The sequence below is a fragment of the Passer domesticus genome, chromosome 1 (assembly GCF_036417665.1).
Source record: "Passer domesticus isolate bPasDom1 chromosome 1, bPasDom1.hap1, whole genome shotgun sequence".
In the NCBI taxonomy this organism is placed as follows: Eukaryota; Metazoa; Chordata; class Aves; order Passeriformes; family Passeridae; genus Passer; species Passer domesticus.
Window position 1 is genome coordinate 140479444 of NC_087474.1, and position 25603 is coordinate 140505046.

Below are 25603 nucleotides of genomic sequence, written 5' to 3' on the forward strand. Positions count from 1 at the left end.
TCAAATCTCTCCCTCAGACCGCTCCCTCAAACCTCTCCCTCAAACCTCTCCCCCAAACCTCTCCCTCAGACTTCACCCTCAGACGCATCCCTCAAACCTCACCCTCAAATCTCTCCCTCAAACCTCTCCCTCAAACCTCTCCCCCAAACCTCTCCCTCAGACCATGCCCGTGGGGTGACATGGACACTGAAGCGCCAGGGCCGGGCAGGGAGGCAGTTCAGAACAGCTCGAGGAAAGACCCTACAAAGCAGTAATTCATTATGAAGTGATTGTAATTCACTATTTCCCAAGGAACATGAACTAGCCACCATCTGGAGAAAGGGGTACACAGCAGATTTGTAAGAAAATGAAATCCTTTTTTCACGAAGTACCTCACTGGAGGTCAAGTGTAGTTAAGATGGTACATCCATCTCTGGCCTGGGACTTTCGTTTAAGGCTAATTCCCAGACAATAAGGGTAATTTATTTTTGCTGTTTTTCACAGCTTCCTTTCGCGTGTTTCTGGTACCCTTGAGGGAAAGGCAGTGCAGGGCTGGGTCTTCTCCTGTGAAAGTCGTGTAGGCTTAGACAAGCAGCACTGCTGGAGATGTGGAATGAGCTCATTAACAGTGAAATTATTCCACTGCAATGCCTGCCCTGCAACCGAGGGCCTGATGTGAGCATGTTATGCTGGCCCCACCTAAAGGGCCTTTTTCAGAGGAAGAAAATTGCTTTGCGAAGGCTTTGATTGACTGGATGACCTGGGGAAAACCCCTTTCCAGTAAAATAAGACATACATATTTTTCAAGAAACAGGATTAACTGTGGGCATTGTGAATGAAGTGGAAAAGAGTAAGTACAATAAAATTGTGTAATGTGTTTGATAACTTCATTTGTTTTTATTTTTCATCCATGCAGCCAAAGGTAACCAATCCAGTGACCTCAGGAGCTCCCCACAACAATCCTCTTACAAAGCCAACTTTGTAGCCTTGGTGTGTCACAGTTGCTCTGGTGTACCAGGGAGATGAGGCTCCACACACCCTGAGGAGCTCTGGAAGAGCTTTTTTCCCACTCCAGAGCAAGGCTGCTGGGTGTATCCTTGTTTGTATCCCAAAACATTTTGCCAATCCATATCTCCACTTTTGTAACCTGGGAGGTTAAGCACCTGCAGAATGAGTTTAATGGAAAAATGTGAGGTATAGGAAGACAGAGGAAAGATCCATGCTCCAGGTCACATTAATTTTCTAATTTTTTCATTCTAGGTTGCTGGTCTCTTCTCATCTGCCTAAATCCAACTCCTGAAAACTATAAGAGGGGAAACTGAGCTAATTTTGGTGGGGTCCTGGTTGCGGGATAGGGACATGTTGTGGCTCTGTTGCTGTTCTATACTACCCACAAGTCACTGCTGGGAACATGGTTTTGGGGGGAAGCAAAGGTGAGGTGTCACAGAAACTGCAGGAAAAACAGAAACTCTCCTACAACAGATTTTCAGTGTTAGAGAATTAGCATTACATTATTCTAGCCAGGACATGCAATAGAAATAATTTTATCCACACATGCCTGGATTCTGCACTGAAAATCACTCCATCACACACAGTTCTTTACCAGACTTTTCACATATTTATACACAAAAACCCAAAGAAATTCTCATTCATTGGTTCTAAGTTACACAATTCTTAGCATTCAGTCTCCTGCTGGTTATTGATCCCTTTGCCTTTGATGTTAATGGAATGATGGTCCTCATTCTGTGCCTCTCTTATCAATCTTTTCCCAGACCAGGTGTCTCTGAACACATCACAGGGTGATGTTTGGTAATATTTATCTCCTGTGTATCTTGTGGCTACTCCCAAACTGTAGATGTTAAGCTCATGAGGCCTCACCTCACCCAGCATTGGCGAACAGAGTCGTTTGAAGAGAAACTTCAATTCTCCTTTTCCTGGGGCAAAGGTGAACAATCCCCTGACTAAAGTTACATAAAAAATTTTAGAAGTTAGATAATTTCCAACAAGTGCACCAGTTCTACCTGTTGGCATCAGCCCTGAGGACCCCATATTCTGCCATTGCTGTCCATCTCCTTTTTTCTCCAAGATTACAGGGGGCAAATCTCTAGGAGTGGTAAGAGACAGGATTAAGTAAGCTTCCATTCACAGACATGCCAACATAATATGCTTGGGGGCCCACCTTTTGAAGTGTAATTCTGTTTGATGTCATCTGGTGGCTTCAGGTTTAACCTAGAACACATGTAACCAAGGTCCCAGTTACTGAAATGTGACACAGCCATTCAGCCTCCCCAGAGCATCAGTTTTGGTTTTTGAATGCTCAGCTATCAGGTGGTATATTTCAAAACATGCTCAGAGTTATAAGAAAGTACAGATGTCTGGCCAGCTATAGCCAGTAGAACACGACAGGATTAGGGATGTTTCCTTAGCAGGTGACATGGGAAATAGGAGACTATTTGGCAGGTGTACTGCTCTTAGTACTTAATGGACAAAAGAGCCATTATGGTGGCCTAGCTTGTCAATTCTTTTTTTTCCTTAATGGTTACTTTCAATCCCAATGCAAGTGAGAAATCCAAATTTCAAATTACTTTTTGGAAAATATTCTTCCTGTGCTCTTGTTGCTCAAGTTGTAACTGCATGCACACCTTGTGTTCTTAGTGCAGCTGGAAACATTTGTTTTACATTTGAATTCACTTCAAATGCAATATCCTAAGGATTTGTAGCTCCCCCAGCTGCATTTTCATTTCCATACAGCTACTCTTTCTCATTGACCATGTCCTGTAGAAGAAAAGTGAGACTGAAAGCTTTCTTTCAGTGAGGTACCACTTGTACTCACATAGAACTACGAAAGTCTAGGGAGAATTGTGGTCCCAAGGACTGCAGCTCTCTCTAGCATATTACTTTGGACCACAACTCCTAAATCTATTGAAAAAAAATACAAATTGCACTGTAAAAAAATACAAATTTTAAGTTGTTTTGGATTTTTTTCAGTTATCCCAAGCATGAATATGTCTACTAGATGTAGATTTCAGGAAATCTTTTTTCCAAGACTCCTAACTCAAAATGTTGAGTGGCTACCTTTGAACATCCAGTTGTCCATCATTAAGAATGTTACCAAGAAGGATGCTCAAGGTGTAAGGACTGAAGGCACCATTTATCCAAGGGTAGACAATTAGCACAAAGTGGCAACAAGACATTGCCAGACTTTAGAACATCTTGATTTCCAGCACCTTGCCCCCTCCTCCCCTGGACCCCGTGAACTCTGAATTCCAGAGACTTCAGCAGAACAACAAAGAGATGTGTGCAATCCAGATTACCTCTGCACCAAACCTTTGATTTAGCTGCTCATAGAGCCATGTCCTGCTTGGATGGCAAATATAATACCATTCATTCATTCATCCATTCAAATCACACCCATTTCACGAGCAGGCTTTTGGCTGCTGCTAAACTCTGAAGTGTTTGCTGTGGTCAGAACCAAAGACCCACAAGGACTTAAGGAATGAAATGCCAGAGGATTCAGCAAAATCAGCTTAGCACCGGCTGGCTCCAGGGTGCGGAGGATCAGTGTAAGCCTCTGACACATACTAGAGGGAACGTGTGGCAGCAGGAAATGCCTGCCAGTCAGGCTGCCTATTAACTCAAAGGAACACTTCTCTACTACTGAAAAAGTTGATTTTTCTGCATGCTGCATTGTTTTACAGTAGTACTCCAAAGATGCATTGGTAGAGGCACTAACAAATGCCTTGTTTGCCATCTTTAAGATTTAGGAATTAATTAGAAGACAGTTATTGAATACACATGTGTAATATACAGCAGGGAATTACCAAGTAAGCAAGATTGAAGAAATAAACCAAATAAACCCATGGCTTTGTTTCCTTAGCCTGTCATAATCACCACAGCAGAATTGACTTGCTGTTTCCTTCCATCACAGAAGTTACCCAGTATTTCCTGCTGGTGCAGATGCTAGTGCATGACACACCTACAGAAGTCTTGCACAAACTCCAAGACTTCCTGTTCTCCTCCTTTTTCAGTTAGCCCATCAGCAAGATATTAAATAACTTGCTCATTCTTACAAAACAAAAATTAGTTTGGCTAACTCCAGCACACTCAGAGCACACAACTTATCTAGGAACACAAGAAGTGAGGTGGCTTCTTATTTTCTTGCTAGTGCCCCAAGAATTCTGAAAATAGATTTTTGCAATATTCTTTAGATCTTCCATTAAACCTTTAATATCATCAGATTCTCCAGCATTCCCATTATGGCACTTAAGTATTTTTAGGTCATTAAAACTGTCTCCAAAGTTTAAATGTTTTTATAGTTGACATTACATAAAATCAAGATTATACATTCAGCCTCTTAACATGTACATATCTTGCTTGAACTGCCTCTTTTGTAGGATTTACCATCCAATTAAAAAAATTCTTAATTCTAGTCACATACCTCAGCAAGACTGCAAATTAAAGACTATCCCAGTCTGCCGCCATCAGGACAGGACTGAGTGTAAGAATTATGTAAGTTTAACCTAATGCTTTTTACAGCAAAGGATTATATTCCATTTACACCAGACCGATTTCACCTCATTATGCTAGGCTTATTTCTCAAATTCTGTAACAGAAAATCTGAAATTTTGCCCTTTGCAAGGGGGGAAAAATAAGGGGGCTCCTGAACTGTCTTTTGGGGGACTTCAGAAAGTGTACTAAAGGGCTGTGACTGCAACAACAGATCAGAGAACACTGGCATTCCCACCACACAACACAGATTTCAGAGACTTCCAGAACAAACTAATCCCTTCTTGTGAATTCCATAGAATCTGTATTCTTTAGATATACTAACTGAAACCCAGCAGATTACAGTGGCTACTGGTCATGCCTTCCTGGATGCCTAACAGATCTTTGTGCCTCTTCCCCACCCCAGCCTGCCAAGCTTTACCCTGTTTATAAAAGCAGGACATGCCACTTTCACTGTTTCATTTCTTCTTTTGCATTATCAATTTTGAAAGAGCAACTTATAGAGCCAATTATGGGCTAAACTGGGTAGAAAATACCCTTTTTTATCCACAGGTCTGCAGAAAGGGGAAAACAAAAAAGTAAGGCAGCAACTGTAGGATAATCCATCTGTGGATGGACAAGCTTCAGTGTATTTGCTAATTCACACAGTGAAAGTTTGTTTTACAACAAAAGCAATTTTACTGTCTCTCTTGTTTATGCATTTAACATTTAGCTTGATAAAGCATTTAAGTATTAATCCTGCAAAACTCCCAACCTCAGTAAGGCTCTGTAGCAAATAAAACAGCTCATGTGTTAGTGCTGCCCCTTCCCACTTTAGTGCCATTGGCCATTTCACTGCAAACCCCCTTCAGGGACACAAACTGACTTGAAGACCCCATCAGCCCTGAGTGAAGACAGAATTATTTCTGTGCTGTTGTACACTAGACCAAATTCAGATCAAGCAGCAATTTATTAAAAAACCCCAAACAATTTCCCCCTCCCTTTACTTCTATTATTTAGAAGACAGTCTATAAGGTATAGTCTTATCTTCTCTACAATCCACTAAAACATACTATAGAGTGGGATTCTAACTTGGCACTCTGGATGACAAACTTATGAAAAACACACTGTACAAAAGAAACCATCAGAAGTAAGTCAGTGTTTAAGGAATTTTTATTAAACCAAGAATTTTATAATCCAAATTATGTTTCTTTGCTCAGCTATCAATTCTCACTGTCAACTAAAACAGTGGTGATAATCTGAGCTTTTCCACAGTAAAGAATTACAAAATTAAAGAAAGGAATGCTTTAAATTTTTGTACTGTGCTGAAAATTCATTTCCCCTGGGTTTATAAAACATTAATTTGTATTTTTTATTTTACTATTTTTTTTTAAATTTTAAATCAATAAGTAATCTAGGACTAGCACCTGTTTTGCTAGCCCCGGCATTGCTCTGTACGTAAGCTTCAAAGTTTCCTTTCCTTTTTTTATTTATTTTATATTTTGCAATGTTTTTCTCAATATTTAATAGTTTTTCCATGTTTAGATTTTTTTTTTCTTCGGTGAAGCGAAGTTCTAGATTGTAGTCCCGGATAGCTCTGCAAAGAAAAACAACATTGTTATGTTTTAAAACAGAAGCAGCACTTTGTATGTTTTCTGCTACTGTACACCACGCAGCACTCTGGGCTTTCATTGTTTCAATGATACCCAAGTTCTTTAGAAACAGAATATCAGAGGTCCTCCCACTTTTTAGGGGACACAAAAAGTATTCAAAAGTCTGATCCTTGGCAAGACAACACTGACTCTAGAACTGGACAGTCCCTCAGCACTGCTTTAAGCACAATGTTACTGTGATTGACTGTGGGGCACCTCTACACTTGAGGCTCTTCAAATAACTACCCTAGCAGTATTTTCAATTTCTAATTACTAAAACATCATGGAGCAGACAGAGTAATGGTCTCAAAATAAGGGCATCTTAGTTTAGAAGAGACAATCCATTCAGCACTTATCTCCAGAAACAGAAATGTGTAAAAATCACGTCTCAAATTCTTCCTCCAAAAGGAAAAATGTTATGCAATCAAATATTAAATCAGGCACCTTCAAATGATAGCTACAAATGTGGAAAGCAAGTTTACAGGCAAAACCTAACTAGACAGAAGAGATAACAGATTCCTTCCTATCCTCAACTTCACATTTTTTCCCTGTCAAAATTGTTAAGGTACCACCCTTTGCCTCTGTTATGCATAGTTAAGATACCAACCCCACACAGAGCAATGAAGAAAAATCACTATTTTAACTGACATTAGATTCATCCAAATGTGAAATCAAGACAATATACAGTTTAGTTTTCACTTACTAGACAATTTTAGAATTTGGTAAGTATATACAAACTACAGCATAAACAAGCTCCCTAAGAAAAAAGTGGGTTGGAGTACCATTTTAAGCTTATTTCAATTCCACAAGTTGTTCTCAATAGCATGAATAGCAGCATTTGACATTCCTGCCCGTTTTTGCACACATGCCTAGAGCTAACTCCAGCTAAATGTGTTGCTAGAAACAATGACACGTCAGTAGCTTTTGCTAACCAAGTGAGCACAGAGCTTGTTTACCAGAGCTGCTACTTCCTCTGGCTGCACATGACACAGAGCCTGGACACATGCTGCTCTGCAAGGCCATGGACCAAACACTTGCCTTAGTCAACCTATGCAACTACAGTGGCCAAACTTACTTATTAAACACTTGGAACCCCAGTGGGATTATTAACTGCCTTTTGAGCAGCCTCTTTAGCTTGGTGGGCTTGTAGTACGGCTACAGCTTCATCAACCTGTTAAGTACAAATGAAAAATTAATTAAGGGATGCTCAGCAATTTTTGTATATTTAAGTTAATAATACAGTGGAAATGATGCATATAAACAATGCCTAATGTCATCGAAAAGAAAAATGGGAATGTTACAATTCCACTTCATGCAATGTAAGTCACTGTCACCCTCTGAAAGAGGATACTCTTGCCCTGAGCCACCCTGCACTGCTGTTACTCCACTGTGCCAGCATGAACAACTGTTAGATCAGTGTAGACTCAACCAGCTACAGAACCAGCACAAGGCAAAGTCCACCTACCTTCGAACGAAGAGACTCAGGAGACTCGAGCATGTGGAGCAGTTCAGAATTGTCAATCTCCAACAGCATACCAGTGATCTTACCCGCCAGAGTAGGGTGCATGCTTTGAATAAGGGGGAATAGACGTTCACCTAGAAAGAAGGAAGTAGTCAGGGACAAATCCAGCCTAAATTTAAGGGATAAGGGAAACAAACTTGTTCTATTGCTAAAGCCATTTACTCTGCATTTAAAGATTGAAAAAGTGTACTTTAACTGTCCTTCTGCTACAGTGCATAGAGAAAGGTATCACGCACGTACCTAACATCTGCTTTTGTTCTTGTGGAGGGGCAGAAGCCAACATGGAAGCAGTCAAGGGTTCCTGACCTTGCACATGGACAGCAGGCTGCAAATTAATTTAACATTTGAAAGTTAAACCCTGGCTCATAATTAGGTGCAGCTTCAAACAGCCAGTATTTCACAACTCGGCATACACAATGCCTACAGTGTCAGAAACATCAAAGAAATTAACAACTATGCCTATTTAATCAAATATTACTGGTTAGAGCTGAGTGATGATGCTGAAGATTATTAGAACTGCTCCACTGAGGAGCAAACACAAGAATTTAGGCTAAGGTATGAGGGAACTAAACAGAAAAAGCAACATGGCATCACATTCTCTCCCAGGTCAGCTTCAAATATCCTTAACTCCCTCATGTTTTACACTACTGCCATGATGCAGAGCCTGAAGTGCCCTCCCATCACCCTCACCACCTTCCTCTGCAAAGAGCATCAGCAGAAGCACAGAGCAGCTCCCAGAGCATACCTGCTGCATAGCAACCTGCGGCTGCGTGTTGAGGTGCTGCTGGGGATTGCGAACGCCCGCAGCGTATTTGTACTGGGGTACCGTGCGCACGGCAGGAGTGGCTGCAGTAGCTGCTGCTGCAGGACGTGGACCCATCGTTTGTGTTGATGTATTAGCTGAAAAAATAGTGGCAGAATTCCATATGTGAATATTATTATTGTAATTATTTTGCCCAACAAACCAACTTTAATCAAATACCTAATTTAGGTATTGTGTTATAGATTAATCTTAATAGTATTGTCAACTGTCACATACAAAGGTTCAAACCTTGAAATTTACTGGATGCTCATTTCCAGTCACTTCATTAATGAACAGCCCTTTTTACATGCTACTGGAAAAAGATTCAGCATAAAAAATCCACTTTGTTTTGAGTATTAATGTAATTTCATTATAAGCTAAAGGACATTTGATTTCCTGAGCACATGATGTCAGTCATTCTAAAAAAGATACTTTTAGGAAGTAAATGGCTGTCGGATACATTCTGGGAGAATTACGCCTTCAGAGAGGTTGTGGACTACCCATCCCTGGAGACGTGCAAGACCAGCCTGGATGGGGCTCTAAGTACCCTGGTCTAGTGGAGCGTTCCCTGCCTCTGGCATAGGGACTGAAATACATGAGCTTTTTCAATCATTCAATGATTACAGTCAATTCTGGTTCATTCAGTGATGTGCTAATTTCGCATTCATGATACTGGCTCACAATAATAAAATATGTATATGTAAAACATAAAAAAATTAGTAAGAGCTAAAACTGTATCATCTCAATATTTCTATATGCAACCTATTGTTACAATTGCCACAACAATGTTTAGAAATGACAGAAGCCATCTTACAGTATTACTGAAGCACACACAAGAGTAAGTGCTTCATCCTGAAGAGATGGGATCACAGCCCGAGTCTTTGCTGGGACAGTATTTAAAGCAATTACTAGAAGGTGACATTAGCTTATTCATTAGGAATATCACATCATTAAACTTAAAAATGTTTATTTTGCAAGATCACGCTGACCAGCAAATTGGACCAGAAGTCTAATACTTAAAAGTTTGCACAAATCGAACTCACCAACACGCTGCGTTGACATGACTCGCGGAACCTGGGACGAAGCTGGCCTCATGGTACTGAACGGTGGTCTGGGTGCTGCCGGGCGGATCGCACCAGGCATGTTTTGGAATGCTGTGGTTTAGAAAAAATATACTGTTACATGCTGAAACACCGAGTGATGACAACATGACAAACAGAGGACTAATACAGCAATGCCATGAAAATCTGTCTCAAAGTGCTACAGAGTTTACAGTAATCACTGTAAAGAGGTAAAGAAGTGACTTACGATGAGGTCTGGCACCCTGAGCAGTCCAGCGAGGACTAGGTCGAGCAAGTTGAGCGAGCTGATTAGTAGGATAGTACGCAGCACGGTTCTGAGTCTGCCAAACACAACAACATCACTTAACTTTGTTGTCTGTGAAGGGCATGCCCAACAGCCCAGCACCCTCCCACTAAGAGATTAAAATGCTGAAATCACAGACACATACTAAAAGTTCTATTTGCTGTTGTATCTAAGCAGATTTTCTATGCAGTACAAAATATTCAGTTACTCATCTCTACACGTACCTGAGGAATAGCTGCCATGAAGTATCCTGAAGGAGGTGCTGGCTGGTAGGGGTTGATTACAGGATTAGGTACTGCTCTTACACTTGCCATCCTCTGCATGTACTGGTTAGTGAGATGAGCTTGGCGCTCCTCTTTACGCTGGGCTAGAGCTACATATAATGGTTTAGTAGCCACAATTCTGCCATTCATTTCTGTGACTGCTTTGGTGGCTTCTTCTGGGGACGAAAAGCATACAAATCCAAATCCTTTGCTGCGGCCACCTTCCATCATCACCTGTCAGCACAAAATTCAGGTTTCAAACTAAGTCTTCTGTGTCACACCCATTCAACTTGCATGAGTTTCTTGTTTCAGCTTATTAGAAGTGAGACCACAGGTTTAACTGAGTATTTCATAAAAATTAGTATTGTTGTGTAATAAATAGCTGTTACCCAAATACAGATGAAAATCTCATTCAAATTATAATGAGCACAATATTGCACTGAAAGATGTAATTTTTCTCACACTAGTCTCACTACTTACTTTATTTCAATAAAGGATGATCACACGGTGTTTAACCTGACATATACAATAATCAAAAAGCTGATGCCCGCATTTACAGTGGGTCACATCTGTTACTGAATGAAATTAACTTTTCTTTGGTGACAGATCACTGCCCATTTCCAGAGAACAGATGAGCACAATCTATGAACTTTACCTTTGCACTAGTGATTGTACCAAATGGAGAGAACTCTTTTCGGAGACGCTCATCATCGATCCCATCATCAAGATTTTTCACATAAAGGTTTACACCCTAAGAAAACAGACAAGTTATTTTTAAAAGCAATTGCTCTGTGTAAATCTCAGAACATCATGTAACAGAGTTAGCCCTCTTGATTTAAAAACTGAACCTGGTATCTGGTGATCCTGTCCTGCTTCATTTGTTCAAACTTGCGCTTCAGCTCCGTCTGTCTTTCCACCTTTTTCTGAGCCCGGCCAACATAGATTTGTTTTCCATTGAGCTCTTTCCCATTCATTTCATCTACAGCCTTCAATGACAAACAACAAGTTAGCAGTGCTTGGTACTCCAGTATTTTTCAGACACACAAAAAATGCAATTCAAATTAAAAACCTACATAAGGATACTAGAAAAAGAGCTAAGCCATCTTAAAACACCACTAATTGAAACAAAATCCCCACTTATGATAACATGAAAACTGCTTTCCAAGAATGCTTCTGTCTTGTTGAAGACAAGTCACAAGGGATGCAAACCACTTTCATATGAAGCTGGAGGAAAAAACCCAAGTTGCAAGAACTACTTCTCCAGCCTTATCTTGCTAATGGCAGAGAAAAGCAAAGAGCAAGCAAATAAAGTTGAAAATCTTTAATTCACCTAGTTCTGTCTTTAAAAGTAACACCTGAAACTGTAACATCTACCAGATCTTTCTATACTAAATGTTAAGCTACAGAGGATATGTACAGCTTTTTTTTTCCCCACTTTTAGTCTTTCATTAAGGATATAATTAGAAATATGAAAATGTGAACTTCTTCCCTTCATACTGTTTTGAATTACAATTCTTCAGATGTAAAAACTCTGGCATGTATTTACTCAATTAATTTAAAACCAGAAGTCACCAGTTTATTGTATATGTTTATGATCAAAGCCATTAGACATTTTTACAGAGATACTGGAATTTTATGTTATTTAAAACACCCAATGTGATTCTGACTACAGTAAGAAAAACTGACATGTTCTGAAGACAGATAGGATTTGTTCTAATCTCTTGCTTGTACACTTCAGTACTGACAAATCACCAAAATGCCTTTTGAAAGGCAAACTTCGTTTTTTCTGTACTGCATTTTTTCCCTGATGCTATGTCCCTACTGTCACAGTAAACTGACATATCAAAGCAACCAGTTGACAAAAAATTGAGTTACACAGCACACTGGCATGATATACAGACATACACAAACAAGAAGGACCCTCTTTTCAAAGTTACCCCTTGGAGTAAAAGCAACACTACAGGGCTCTATGACTATTTTCTCACAGTTATGCCAAACATGCTTTATAAAACTAATAGCTTTCCTGCTGACTTTGCAGAAAACACAATTCTTTCTGCCCTCTGTGCAAAAGGCAGAAAGGCACAAACATTCTGTGCAACCAAACTGGATCTGATGATTCAGAAATTAGTAATTTACTATGCTGTATATTGCTCAGCATGTGAGAATCCAAGTATCATTGAGATCTTTAAGCCCAACTACAGCAGGTTTTAAAATTATTCAAGACTCTCCATTTCTACACTAGTTCCAGCTGTATCAGAGTATCCTGACTTAGCAGGCTTCTCAGACCAACTGACACTTGCTCATAGGAAAGCATTCTCAATCACACAAATTCTGCTAAGTAATTTATGCAGTGAGCACCTCTTTTTGCAATGTCCTTGACCAACTTAATCACTCACTAAAGCATATTATTTGGGTGTCAGTTACAGGATTCCTAAAATTAAGTCCAAAATCTTACTTTTTGGGCATCTTCATGTCTTTCAAAACTAACGAAGCCAAAGCCTTTGGATTTTCCACTCTCATCAGTCATAACTTTCACACTTAGAGCAGGACCTAAAAAGAGAATTAAATACTTAAGCTTCATAGACAGCATATTCTTCTCACCTTTTGAACATTCTCTTTAGAAGATAATATTCTGTTTGTTTCACTTGTATTACAAAGTACTCCTGTACTAATAACAGTATCAAGTAAATGTCATCCATTACTATGAAATTACTAATTTGCCCCGATGAACTTCAGCCATTATAGTTGAAGTCCACTATGCTGAATTTCTTTTCTAATGTATTTTTAACCACAAAGTGAATGAGATTTGTTTCATCATTAAAAATTCTGACACTTGAAAAGTATTCGTGCTTCCATGTTTGAAGCAGGTACTGAAAAAGCTAGAGGAAGGCCCTGCAATTAGGTATACATTTCACTATTTACCCTGGTGAAAGGCCATCCTAGCTCAGCATTTCATAACCTCTGAAAAACTGCAGCCCACAGACTCAATTGGAAGTAGCCAATTTAGCTGTAGCAGTTAAATTTGCTACTGTTTCAACCACAGATACTTGAAGAGTAGAAAGGAATTTCCTGTTCGTGCTGTTTAAGGCTGCTACAGGGTATCTCTTGTACAAGGCTTTCCCTTGCTTTACACAATATCCACAGGAGAACAGCAAAAGCATACAAGAAAGAAAATAAATTAGAAGAGGTGAGATTGAAAGTAAAACGTGAAGAACCTCTAATGGCATTAAGGGATGTGCCATTTCCTATTTTGATGGTAACACATCATATTCAACATTACTACATCATGGTCATATGTCCACCATAATTTTGCCCTGTGTGTAACTGAGGATCAAGGCAGAATCTCATAGCTTGGTGCTGGAATAGTTCCTTATAATTTTCTATTAGGTCAACCACCACAATGCAACTGAGTAACAGAGGTAAGTTTGTAGGTCAATGAAAGCAGTAGTAAATTCCTTAGTCACACATCCTGTAGGTGCATTTATAAAATCAATCTGTACTAAGCCAGAGAACACTGCAGGACCCATAAACACATTACTTCCAGATTTCTGAAAACAGTTCTCATGGCAGATTAAATATGATATTCTGCCTATTTAAAATTTGGGTATTACTTACTGCACTTTTGAATCTAAAACTGGAATTAAGTACCAACTTTTCAGTAACCTTTATTACATTTCTACATCAACATCAGACAGCCCTGATTTCTTGTATTTCAAGGCACTGTACAGATAAGATATATATATTAAATTGAAGTTCACTTGTGTTTATATAAATATTGGGACATTACCAAACTTGCCAAAGAGTTCCTTAAGTCTCTCATCATCCATGTCTTCTCCAAAATTTTTGATGTAAACATTGGTGAATTCTTTTGCTCTGGCTCCAAGCTCTGCCTCACGTTCCTTGCGGGATTTAAACCTTCCAACAAATCTGGTTGCAGGAAGAACAGAGTAATACAGATTAAAGCAAGTGTCTCAAGGTTTAAAAATTTACTTGAATCCTCTGGCTTTGTATTTTATTCCTAATTGGTCTCGTTCACTATAGGTATGAAATTCTTAAGATAAAATATTTATCATAAAACTCTTGTCAGAAAAACAACTCCACTGTCCTTTGCTACACCAGCATGTTACAAGGCATGAAAATGCTTTCAAGCCATTGGTGAGATTGTTCACTCTTACAAAACAGCCTTTAACAACAGGAGCTCGACAATGGAAAGAGTACTAAGAGGCTGCACAGGAATTCTAGATAACAGCATAATCCCTCTAAAAGCAGCCTAAGAGCAGTTACTGCTCTCTGCTTCACTTTTTCAGCAAGAGATATTTACCTAACTGCCCCCCCTCCCTAATACACCTCCCTAGCCTGTATCAAAGACTTTGTTTTTAGGCATAGTGAAATAAATACTTCAACTTGCTCCTGAGTCAAATACTGTTGCAAATTGGCTGGGAACAGCAGTAGGAAGGAAATGAGTAGAACCTGAACATAACATTCTGCAGCCCAAGGACATGCCCTAGCACAGACTGTACACGGCTGACACTTATTTCTGAATGTAGCAAACTCCTACTTTCAAATTTTATTGTAGGCTCTAACTTCATAGTCACAAATTTGGCAAATGTGATACAGCAGCATACAGTACCTCAGTAATTTAAACTTTGACAATTCCACCTAATTTATAGCAATCAAGTATAGTAAGAATGAAAGTGCAATGTGTTCAGCAGATTCTGATAGTGAGTGAAGTGTTTTAATTGATTTCTAAAAGACTAGTTTGAACAGAAATTCAAAGCAAAATTAACTCTCATGATCTATTTTACTCCTGTGCTCTTATGACTGCATGTTGACTATTTTTACTAATTTAAAATTTTATAACAATGGACGCTGAATAAAACCATCCACAGTATGCCAGTCAAGAACAGAAAAAGCAGGAAAATCAAAGATTGAAAATTAAAGATTTGAAATGTATGATTTCCCTGTATGTGTCTTGATCTATCCATCGCTACATATAAAAATAATGGCAAACTGATGCTGGTTTCTGTTATCCTTTTTCCAAACCCTCCTGCGTATTTAGAAAGTCGTTCTTTTGCAATTATATCAAACACCAATTATACCAACACTAATGATCCCTTAGGCATAGCTGTGAGGCACACTCACTCCCCCAGCCTAAATATTATTAAAGAATTCGCCAAATAACATTTTTTCCTACAATGTAGAATACTGATAACGTTTAAAACATTACACTTCTGTTAGTTTTATTTTCTACTCCCTAAATATGCCTATTAACACAAATTCATACAAAAGTATGAGTCTAATCTGACCAGTCTTTAGTGCCAAGTAAGCACACTTTAGTGCTAAGTATCAGCTGGCTCCAAAATATGGATAATACACTTATCTCACAACTCTTAGAAAGGATGTATTTTTCAGAATACTCAAAGGACTGTATTTTATCTCAGACCAGTGAGATCAGAAAACCAGGGAAGATCCCAAATCCTCATTGCAGTATTGGCTTTTAAGACAATTAATACAGTGATTTTTTTTTTCCCTCTGGAGTCCATTGTTTGTCTTTTTGAACTTACAATGACTCCAGAACAAGCAGGTGATACAATTCTTAAAATCCCTAGCACTAAAACTCTACATCTTCTTAAAATTAGAAATTTTCAGAACAACCTTCTTTTCCTAGGTAAGCTTTTAAATCTTTGTCTGCCCTAAAATGAATTTCAGTTTGCTGATCCCCAAATGCTTATTTATGTACTTACACTTTGCGGTCATTAAGCAGCATACCATTCATTTTTTCAATAGCTCTTTCTGCAGCTTCCTGTGTCTCAAAATGCACAAATCCATAACCCTTGGATCCATTTTCATCACACACCACCTATTAATGAGAAACCTTGTTGTAATACCCGTGGAATGTTTCCGGCATAAACTGAGGAGTTTGTGTGTCAATACATTTTATTTTCCACTAACCTTACAAGACAGGATGTTCCCAAAAGCAGAAAATGTGTCATACAAAGCTTTGTTATCAATGGATTTGTCCAAGTTTTTGATGAAGATGTTTCCTACACCGCTTTTGCGCAGAGATGGATCGCGCTGAGACCACATGATGCGAACTGGTTTGCCTTTAATGACATCAAAGTTCATGGTGTCCAAAGCTCGTTCAGCTGTAAAAACATCATGGAATTAGTAGGAAATGCTAGATATCTTAATAAGCACACAAATACCAGCTGAAGTACAGTTCTTAGTAATATTTTTATTATTTCAAGTCCAGCACCATCACCAAGCTGCAAACCCAAGCCTCCAGTGTACTCTGCTGTACGCAAGGAAGAACTGGCAAAAACTCATCAGCAAAGGCTGCACTTTGGAAGGAGCACAAGTCAGCTGAGGAAACTGCAGAAATCTCATTAGCCCACAAGACTAGATCTGTGAAAAGATGCTACGGTGACAGGAGAAAAAGCAGCAAGTGGCAGCTGTTATGAAGTTTAAACATTTGTGAAAATCAGTGGCTTCTCCCATACCACACAGATGTATATTGTCACTGAAAATGCTTTTAGGGGTACTGCTTGTGCCTTTTGCAAATATTAACATAAGAACACCTACAACACCAATACCCCTAAACTGACAAAATTTCTTTGCTAAACTGACAAAATTCCTTCATTCAAACCTTATTCAGGCAGCTAGTCCACACAACTTCCTCAGTGACCAAAAAGATCTGTAAGGAAATACTGAGCAAGAGACAGTTCAAAGAGATTCAAAAGTGGCACTTACTTAGTTTAGAAAATCTGAAATAATACATATATTTTAAAAGCTCACAATTAAATACATATGAGCTCAATGAAGGAGCAAGCATTAAAGCAGCAAACCAGGGTAATATAAACCAGGTTTTGTTACTCCAATGGAGTAGTTTTTCCTGTAGAACTCCATAACTAACTTTACAAATTCTGCATGTAAAATTTCTTGTGTATTTAGATGGGGAAGTATCAAGACTTGCTCATTTTTCACATGTCTCTTCAAAGCCACAAGACATGTCTGTGACGTTATAACTCATCTTGTGTATTTAAGCACAAAAGAGCAACAGTTCTCAAGGACAGCAGTTCCTTTTCATCCCTGTTCCTGTAAGTCTGGAAGAACACTGAAAAAAGTCCCAATAAATACCTGAAGTCACACCCATGGGTACTAACTCACTTCACTGTAATTTGCAAATATCAAAACAATAGGATGCTAACAAGACTGAAATCAGCTCAGTGATAGTTTAAATACAGCAACCGTGTCAGTTAAATTTTTCTTTGGGAGGACAAAGGGCCAATCACATTGTGAAAACCCTCATTTAATGTTTTTGTTCTTTAAGTGCTGCTTTTGTCTTGAGCTATATTGTTGCATGCCATGGCCAAAGACAATTTGCAGTGAGCCTGGGATTCAGCTGATATAACATGTTTTATATCCTTTCTTGTGACATTTTCAGATTAGAAATAAATTTAAAGATTATATTCTCTGAATGACATATAAAGAGATGGACATCTAACATTTTAATGGGGGAAAAGATTATTGATACTATTACCATATTCACATGACACTAGCAACTCAGCAACTTTAAACTGGAGCCACAAAAATTAGATGTCAGTCTTCTAAATAAGTTAATAAAGCTTTCAAAAACTTTAATATAAATTAAGCAGGAGAGAGGAAGGCAATCTAGATAGTGTTAAGGAGAAACAAAAATCATTGGAAGGTTCTATACTACAAAAGGGGGTGGGGGGGATGAGATTAAAAAAAAAAAAAAAAAAAAAAGGAAAAAAGAAAAAAACCCTGTGGATATCAGACTGGCCACAGTAGAAACTTGTAAGACTTCACTACTGCTCTGGAAGTCATTGGAATTATTACTGCCAGCACCAATAGATGTGCCAGCAACAAACAGTTCATTATTTCCAGAAGTAGTAACATGGCTTCCTTTACTTAAAAAGAGGCTTTTCTAATTCATGCTAATTGCTTCTAGAATAATCCTGACACTCTTAAAAAAAAATGTGTGTTCTAGACACGTTTTCCAGCTATCTGACTGAAAGTGGGTCCATGGCTCCTTTGCAAACATTACCACTCTTAACAGTGAGCCTGTGTCTTAGACCTCCACGAGGTCAGCATGGAAACTTCAACAGCTCTCCTCATCTTTTCTTTGGAGCAGAAATACAAGAAATTTTAAGTTTTTCTGCCGAATCAACACCACATTTCATGGTAGATTTTTAAAACATTACTAGACTCCCATCTACAAGCAGGTAGAAGCTCCTCTCATTAAAATTCCCAACGAGTGCAACTGGCTCACTTTCATTGCATTTCAGTCATAAAAGGCTGTGCCAGTCGCAGGAGGCAGCTCCACTGAGCAGCGAACTTGTTACCAGCGGACACACCTACCGGGCTGTACTTGTGCTGATCCTGCTGGAGCTCTCAGTGAATGACTCACCAGCTCCCATTTTAGTCCTGAGCAACTGGACAGTCCACTTCAACAATTTCAAAATCACTCAGAATATACACTTAATGCCAACCTGTGCTAAAGGTAAAGAGCAGTAGCTATGAAAAAAAAAAACAAAAAAACAACCCAAACTCCGGAAGCATAACCATTCTAAAATCCAAAGGATTCTGATGGAGTTTCAGATTACTCAAGAATGTTTCCAGTTTAGTGATTAAACAAGATTGCCTGAGTTTTAGTCCAGACTATGACTCAAATTCAGAAAAGTCACAACTCTGACCTGCGTGCATACCTCACACATGTGTCATCAGGCCTAAATGGTTTTTAGAAGCGTTTTGAGATGCCTCGTTTACAGACAGCTGATGATGTCAAGCACACCTTCAAAGCTATTTTTCAAAACCCAAGGTAGTTGTTACTAGTTGTTTAATAGGCATAGACTGAGATGTAGCTAAAAATTTGGCCAAACCAATAAAAGGTACCTTTGGAATCAAATAAAACCAGGATGATTATAAGCAAAACCATTCATACTCAAAACTCCTATTTCAAGGTTTCTGCAAATGGACATTAAAAAAGCCCCCAGACTACAAAAAGTCTACACAAAGTTCAAGCAAATGCTTTCCAGGTATTTGCCAAGAATATAAAATTCTGAAAATCTTGAATAAACATAATCTCGCAATACTACTGAAGTGTATTTTAAATAACTGCTTCCAGATATGTACCAGATACAAGTTTCATAAAGATGAGAAATAATTTTAGCTGAACTGGACGAGTTATAAATTAAAATATATGTGTCTCCCAAAGCCTGAAAAACAACAGCCACAACATTCGGAGTAACATATGACTTCTAAGAGGCATATTCAAAATCTGAATTAAGCACTGCCCAGGTAAAAAGCTCTGTTTGTTCCCACATTTGACAAATTACAAACCAAGTCACAAAATGCACTGGTTGCACAACTAATGACAATGATAAAGTCAGCCCCTATGGAACTCTGTCAATACTACGGAGAAGCAGCATTTAAATCACCTTCACCTTTTACCCTGACATTATTATATCACAGTAATGACCTGTGCTAACCCCTTATTTTTCTGAAATTGTACCAGACATTTTTATTTAATGAAAGCGTTCCAATCGTCTCATCCTCAAGCATGGCTGAATAAATCAAAAGCTCCCTGAACGGAGAGAGCTGATAACAGGTGGAGTATCTGCCTATTAAGAAGATGAGGCAGTAACTTTTACTACGTACATACAGATACCATCGGTACACCAAAGTCTGATCTGATAATGGCTGTATGCTAAAGCTGACTATGAAAGCCAGTTAAATCTAATTGCTTGAAATGTTTGTAGTTTAAGTATCTCACTTTCATATGCTTGAAAATAAAACCATTATAATGGAAAACTGTTTACTTAACTGTATTTGAACTCACCTATCTTCTAGTTGGCCAATTACTTTTTTTTTAAATTGGACTCCACAAGACCTAGAATCAGGTTCTTTTAGTGAAAACACCCTCCAAATGGATCACACTGTGTTTCCCAACATGACCAGAACTGCAGAGAAAGTTTCTTTACCGATATAACTTTGGAGAAGCAGCGTGAAAACGCTTCATGAAAAAAACAAGTTTCATAAAAACGCGGCTCGGGAGAAACAACGTCAGATAATTTACTGCGAGGAGCCACGAACGAGAGCAGAGCTCGGGCTCCAGCCACGCGAGGAGGAGGCACACGGAGGCCCGAGCACTTTCATGTCCTCCCCGCACGTGACAGACCTGCCATGGTGTTTTAACCAACGCTTCGGCCTGGACGCCCGTGGAACTACCCAGCCACGCCGGAGCGCCCTACTTCCTCCTGCCGGCCTCCACAGCACGCACTCACACACGCCCAGCTCCTGCGCGGTTATTAAAAGGTGCTAATCACTGCGATGTTTTCCTCAAGCTACCCTTCAGCTGGGCCGGACGCGAAGAGCCGCCCGCACACTCATCCACAACCCCCTCCCGGCAGCGGGGGCAGCCCCGCCGGGCCACCGGGGCTCCCCCGCCCATCGCCGGGGCCCCGCGGCCGCTCTCGATCCGCGGAAGCGCCTCCCCCCCGCTTCTCCGGCCGCCACGAGGCGCGGGCGGCCCGGGCCGCGTGTGAGCGGCGGCCGCAGCGCCAACTTCCCCCGCGCCCCGCCGGGTCCGCCCCGTCCCGGGCGGCAAAATGGATGCGGGGCGGCGGCCGGGGAGGGGGCAGGGGACAAACATGGCTCCGCCGGCGCCCGCGGCCCGGCACTCACCGTCGGCGGGCTGCTGGAAGTTGACATAGGCGTATCCGAGCGAGCGGCGGGTGATCATGTCCCTGCAGACGCGGATGGAGAGGATGGGCCCGGCCGGGCTGAACTTCTCGTAGAGCATGGCCTCGGTCACGTCGGGGTGCAGGTCCCCCACGTAGAGCGAGGCCATGGGGTAGCTGGGGGCGCTGGGGTTCATCCTGCCGCCGTCTCCCGGCGCGGGGGGGGCGCTGACGAGGCGGAGGCCGCGGCGGTCGGTGCGAGCGGGGCCGGCGAAGGCGGCGCGGGGCCGCTCGGACTCAACGGCTGCGGCGGGTGCGGCGGATGGGCGGGCGGGGGTCGGGTCGCGCCGTGCGGGCCGGGTGGAGCTGGCGGCGGCGGGTGCTGCGTTCGGCGGGGTCGGGCTCGCTGTGTGTCTCCTCTCGGCTGCGCCGGGTCCGGGGACTTCGCTTCACCGGGTTATTTTATATCAAACCGGCCGTTTGCAGAAAGGTTGTCGGGAAGGTTGGATGAGGAAAGAGGATTATTTTTTTAAAAGGTTTTTTAAGATTTTTGGATTTTTTTTGGCTTTTTTAAATATTTTTTTAGTAATAAATGGTGCTGCGGGGCCGGGCCGGCGTGTCCGGGTGGTCCGGAGCACACGCACTGCGCACACAGCTCCGACGGCGGCCGGGGGACAAGGGGGCGGCCGCCGCCCCGGCCGCGCTCTATATATACCCGCCCCGCCCCCCCGCCCCCGCCGCGCGGCGCGCCACGCACCGCGCCGCGCGCACCGCGCACGCGCACCTGCGAGCGGGGGTGGGGACACGCGCGGCAGCCGGCGCGGAGGGGCGGCTCGGGCGCATGCGCGAGGGCGGGGCGGGCCGGGGGGTTGGCCGCCCTCGCAGCGCGCCTGCGCCCGCCCGGCGTCACGCGGGGCGGTGCGAGTGCGGGGGCCGCTCGGCGGCAGGGCGCACGCGCGGGAGGGAGCGCACATGTGCGCGGTTGGGGGAGGGCGGGTGGGCGGCAGGGCGCGTGCGCGCCGAGCGGACCAACGGGCGGCGCGGGGCGGGGCGTTACCGGCTGGCTCGCGAGCTGCGCGCGCCCCGCCCGCCGCTGGCCGGGGGAGCGCGCGCGCGCGGGGCCGGAAGGGGGCGGGGCTGGCGCCGCCGCCCTGCGCGTGCGCAGTGACGGATTGGAGTGGGGGGGAAGTTGGGCGGTGGTGCGGGTCCCGGAGGAATGTTGTCACCGGGGAATAAAGCGGCGTTAGCGTTTAAGCTGTGCTGTGGTCGTTCCTTAAATTAGGCGGGTTTTATGGCTGGGCTTGTGCCAGAGAAGTTGGGCTGAAGGGCCCCGGGAGCTGGCTGGCAGCTGCGCTGTGGGTGCGTGAGGGGACGCCGTGATCCCGGGGAGCTGGTGCCAGCCCGCATTCCAGACGGGCCTTTGGAAACTTCCCAGCTCAGCGTCCTGGCTTGTGCCATGCACAGGATCTCTCAGGGAGAATCAGGCACAGGATCACAGGAGTAGTGAGGTTGGAAAAGGCCTGTGGGATCGTCGAGCCCGACCTTTGAGTGAACATCCCCATGTCTCTTACACCGAGGCACAAAGTGCTGCCTCTAGTCCTTCCTTAAACACCAAAGCAGTCCTGTGGGCTTTGGAAAACCTTGCTTTATTTTTAGCTGGCCTCTCTGGTCTGAAAAAAAACCACAATCCTTTTGTGAGAAAGGAAAATATTTTCCTATCAGTTAGAATTCTAGGGGGCTTTTTAATTAATTGTGTTTCAGATTGAATCAAATAAAATGTGCTTCATTCCTGCTAAACAAACTAAAAGTACTTGCACAAAACACTAAACATTAATGCACGTGTAAGGCAGGACGCCAGATCATGAATTTGCAGAACTCTTGGAGGTAACTACTCTTTTATATTTAATGTAGTTTTTCTTAGTGTTTTCTTAATGTTCTTTACACAGTTTCAACATAAAAAGACTGGTCTGCAGCTTTGCGTGTCGTTTTGTTTTGTTTCATGTTCTGTGTGATGATTCGTTTTTCCTTGACCAGCATTTGCCATCGTGGGTTTGAGCAGAGCCGTAGGGGGAGTACTGTGGAATTGTGCTGTCAGGTGTGAGGATTGCACTGGCACTCAGCAGCTGCCGCAGTTTCGGTGCCTCTCGCTGGAGGTGACCAAGCCCAGGCAGAGCTGGCATCCCCCGTGTGTTCCGTGGCACAGTGTGACATCTCGTCCAGCCCCCACCCCGCCCTGGCCTTAAACTGAGGAACCCTCTGGAATCTGAAGCAGCTGATGAATGAACACATCCCGAGGTGGCAGTGGTGGCTTCTGTCAGCTGAGTGCAGCAGATGGCCTGCACCAGCACTGGCTTATAGTGAGGGTTGATGTGTTTGTTAAAGTTTAGATGGTGGTTTTTAGAGAAAAATAAAAATTCTCTCGTTTAAACACTGGTTTATAACGCCCTCCCTAGGATGTACTATGTACTGTTGTGGTCTCTCCTTTCCTTACATGGTCCTGTTCTTCCCCATGTCTCCTTTCCCCAAAGTGTCCTCTTTCATACTTGCTTCTTGTTTCACACTTTCCTGTCACTGGCACTTGGTCATATTATTACATGTTTTTTCTTCCCTTGGCATGTTCCTACTCCTTCTTGTGAGTTGAGTTGCTCTGTTTCTACCCTTGGCACTCTGGGACAATGTCAAGATAGAGCCCAGAGCATGGTAAGGCATTTCTCTTTTACCAAATTTAGGGAATAAAATTTGCAAGTTTTGTTCAGCACAGAGAGGGACCTTTTGGAGATCTTGTCTCTTAACATGGTATGATTTCAGAGTTTTCTAACAATAAATGCAATTAAGGCAGTAAAAATGCATTCTCAGCCTTATATGGATATCCACAAGAGTTCAAATTATTGTTTAAAAGCACTGTGGCTTTCTAAGTAAACTTGTCTAGTGTTTGTTTTCAGCAAAATAATATATTATTGGGTCTTGTCCTCATAGATGGCACTCCTTTGGCTTTGACCTGAAGCAGGGATCTAAAATTAGTTAATTAGTTAGAAGTTTTACTGTCTATTCCCTCCCCACCGTCCTCCCCAAAGCAGCAAATGGAACTTTAGATAAAAGCCTGGTCACAGTAGGAGGTAGGTCTAGCCCCTCTGATAGTGCCCAAAACAAGTGTCTTGTCCTCCTGTAACAAACTGACTTTTCAAGATGTGGCCTAAGTGTTTTAAGGCAGCAGGAAAAAATGCTTTCATGCTTGAGGCACAGAATTTGCATTAAACTTTAGATTCTGGTGCTGCAAAACACTCCTAGTGATTTAGGATTGAACCTTGCAAAGGACCTGGACATTTGTGTGCTTGCTTCTGCTGATTGCCCAGCAGAACTGCAGAGCCCCGAGTGAGATCTGGGGTCTGGGAGGGCTCTGGCAGGAGAGCCCTTGTTGGCTATGAGCTGATGCTCTCATCTGGGTCTCTCAGGACCCATTTTAGCTCTCGAGCTCTCCATGGTGTGGATACAAGCTGCTGCAGGGAGCCTGTGCTCTCAGCTGGGCTTACTGCCCAGGCCTGGTGTGTGTGCTGTCCTTGCAGGTGTCACGTGTGGGTGCCTGGAACTTGGTTCTTAGCAGCCACCACTTCCTTGAAACCCCAGGTTTGAGATTTAACTAGAATGTATAACTCAGTGTTTCCTTGTCAGCTTCAGGGAATTGCAGTCAAACAGGAATTTAATGAGGAGCAATAATTATTTAATTATAAATGTTTTAAGTATTTTTGCAATCCAGATAAGTTACCTGGACATGTTGCCTCATTTCAGCTCAATGTTCATAGAACTAACAAATAGGAAAAAAAGTAAAGTGTACACAATGTTTTTCACTGACAGCAACTGAGAAATATTTCAGAGTTCCCAGATACATTATTTCTAAGCATAAGCTCTACCAAAGTTAAATAAAGATCCTTTGTAACTTAAAGCTCTAAGCAGATACAAGATTTTTCTTTTGTTCCAGCGGTATTATGATTTGTGAATGCAATTGGTTTTTATTTGAGGCTATCATGGAAATAGGGAAGTTATTGAATTTCATTCAGACTTCAATAAATTTCCTCTCTTGCCTAGGAATTATGACTTTTTGATATATGATGGATTGCACAAAACTATTGGACATTATGCAAACCCAGCTTTATAGTTAGCCAGAGGAAGCATTTTTAAATAGTATCTGTAAAGTGCCAGTATTGAAGATTTTCTTTTAATTAACACAGCCTGAATATAAAAAAGGTTTTATTGTTTACCCAGCTTTATAGTTATCCACAGGAAGCATTTTTAAATAGTATCTGTAAAGTGCTAATATTGAAGATTTTTTTTTTAATTAACACAGCTGATAGTTAAGGTCTTATTGTTTAGAATACACACACTGTTTCTGAGTTCAGGAACTGCTTGATCATTTTCACATCTCAGCATTTTCCTTTTCTGTTCAGCTACAGGGCACTGCCATGTGCTAAAATGGCACTGTGAAAGCTAAAACCTTGATGGTCTGTGTTAAAGAGATAAGGAAGAACACGTACCTTTTGAAGGGGAGTGCCAGTTTCTTTAAACTAAGTGCCTGACTGATAACACTGTTTGCTTTTGGTAGCCTGCTTAGTCCAGATAGTCTTTTGAGCTCAGCCAAACCCAAGTTCTGAGTAATTTGTTTAATAAAGAAATGAGGGGAAAAGATATGTCAAGATCTCAGAGCTCTGTATTTTGAGTCTTCTTGAATGAGGGCAGTAGCAATTTTGCTCTCTTTTTTGGGCCTATTCATTTGTGCAAAGAACTGTATGTCTCTTTACTGAACTTGTGAAGGAGAAATAATTTTGGCAACAGAACAG

The 25603-nt window shown here is 41.7% G+C and overlaps 1 protein-coding gene across 1 annotated transcript; it reads right to left on the minus strand.

Moving 5' to 3' along the window:
• Positions 1–5619: 5619 nt before the first annotated feature.
• On the minus strand, positions 5620–21494 carry PABPC1 (poly(A) binding protein cytoplasmic 1). Its single transcript, XM_064393124.1, has 15 exons — positions 20776–21494; positions 16021–16214; positions 15813–15928; positions 13856–13995; positions 12524–12618; positions 10917–11054; positions 10724–10819; positions 10030–10302; positions 9749–9842; positions 9484–9594; positions 8384–8538; positions 7879–7963; positions 7582–7712; positions 7192–7287; positions 5620–6061 (listed from the first exon to the last, which is right to left on the minus strand). Exons 1-14 carry the CDS (start codon positions 20966–20968, stop codon positions 7195–7197), a joined length of 1914 nt encoding a protein of 637 aa, XP_064249194.1. The 5' UTR covers positions 20969–21494; the 3' UTR covers positions 5620–6061; positions 7192–7194.
• Positions 21495–25603: the final 4109 nt, after the last annotated feature.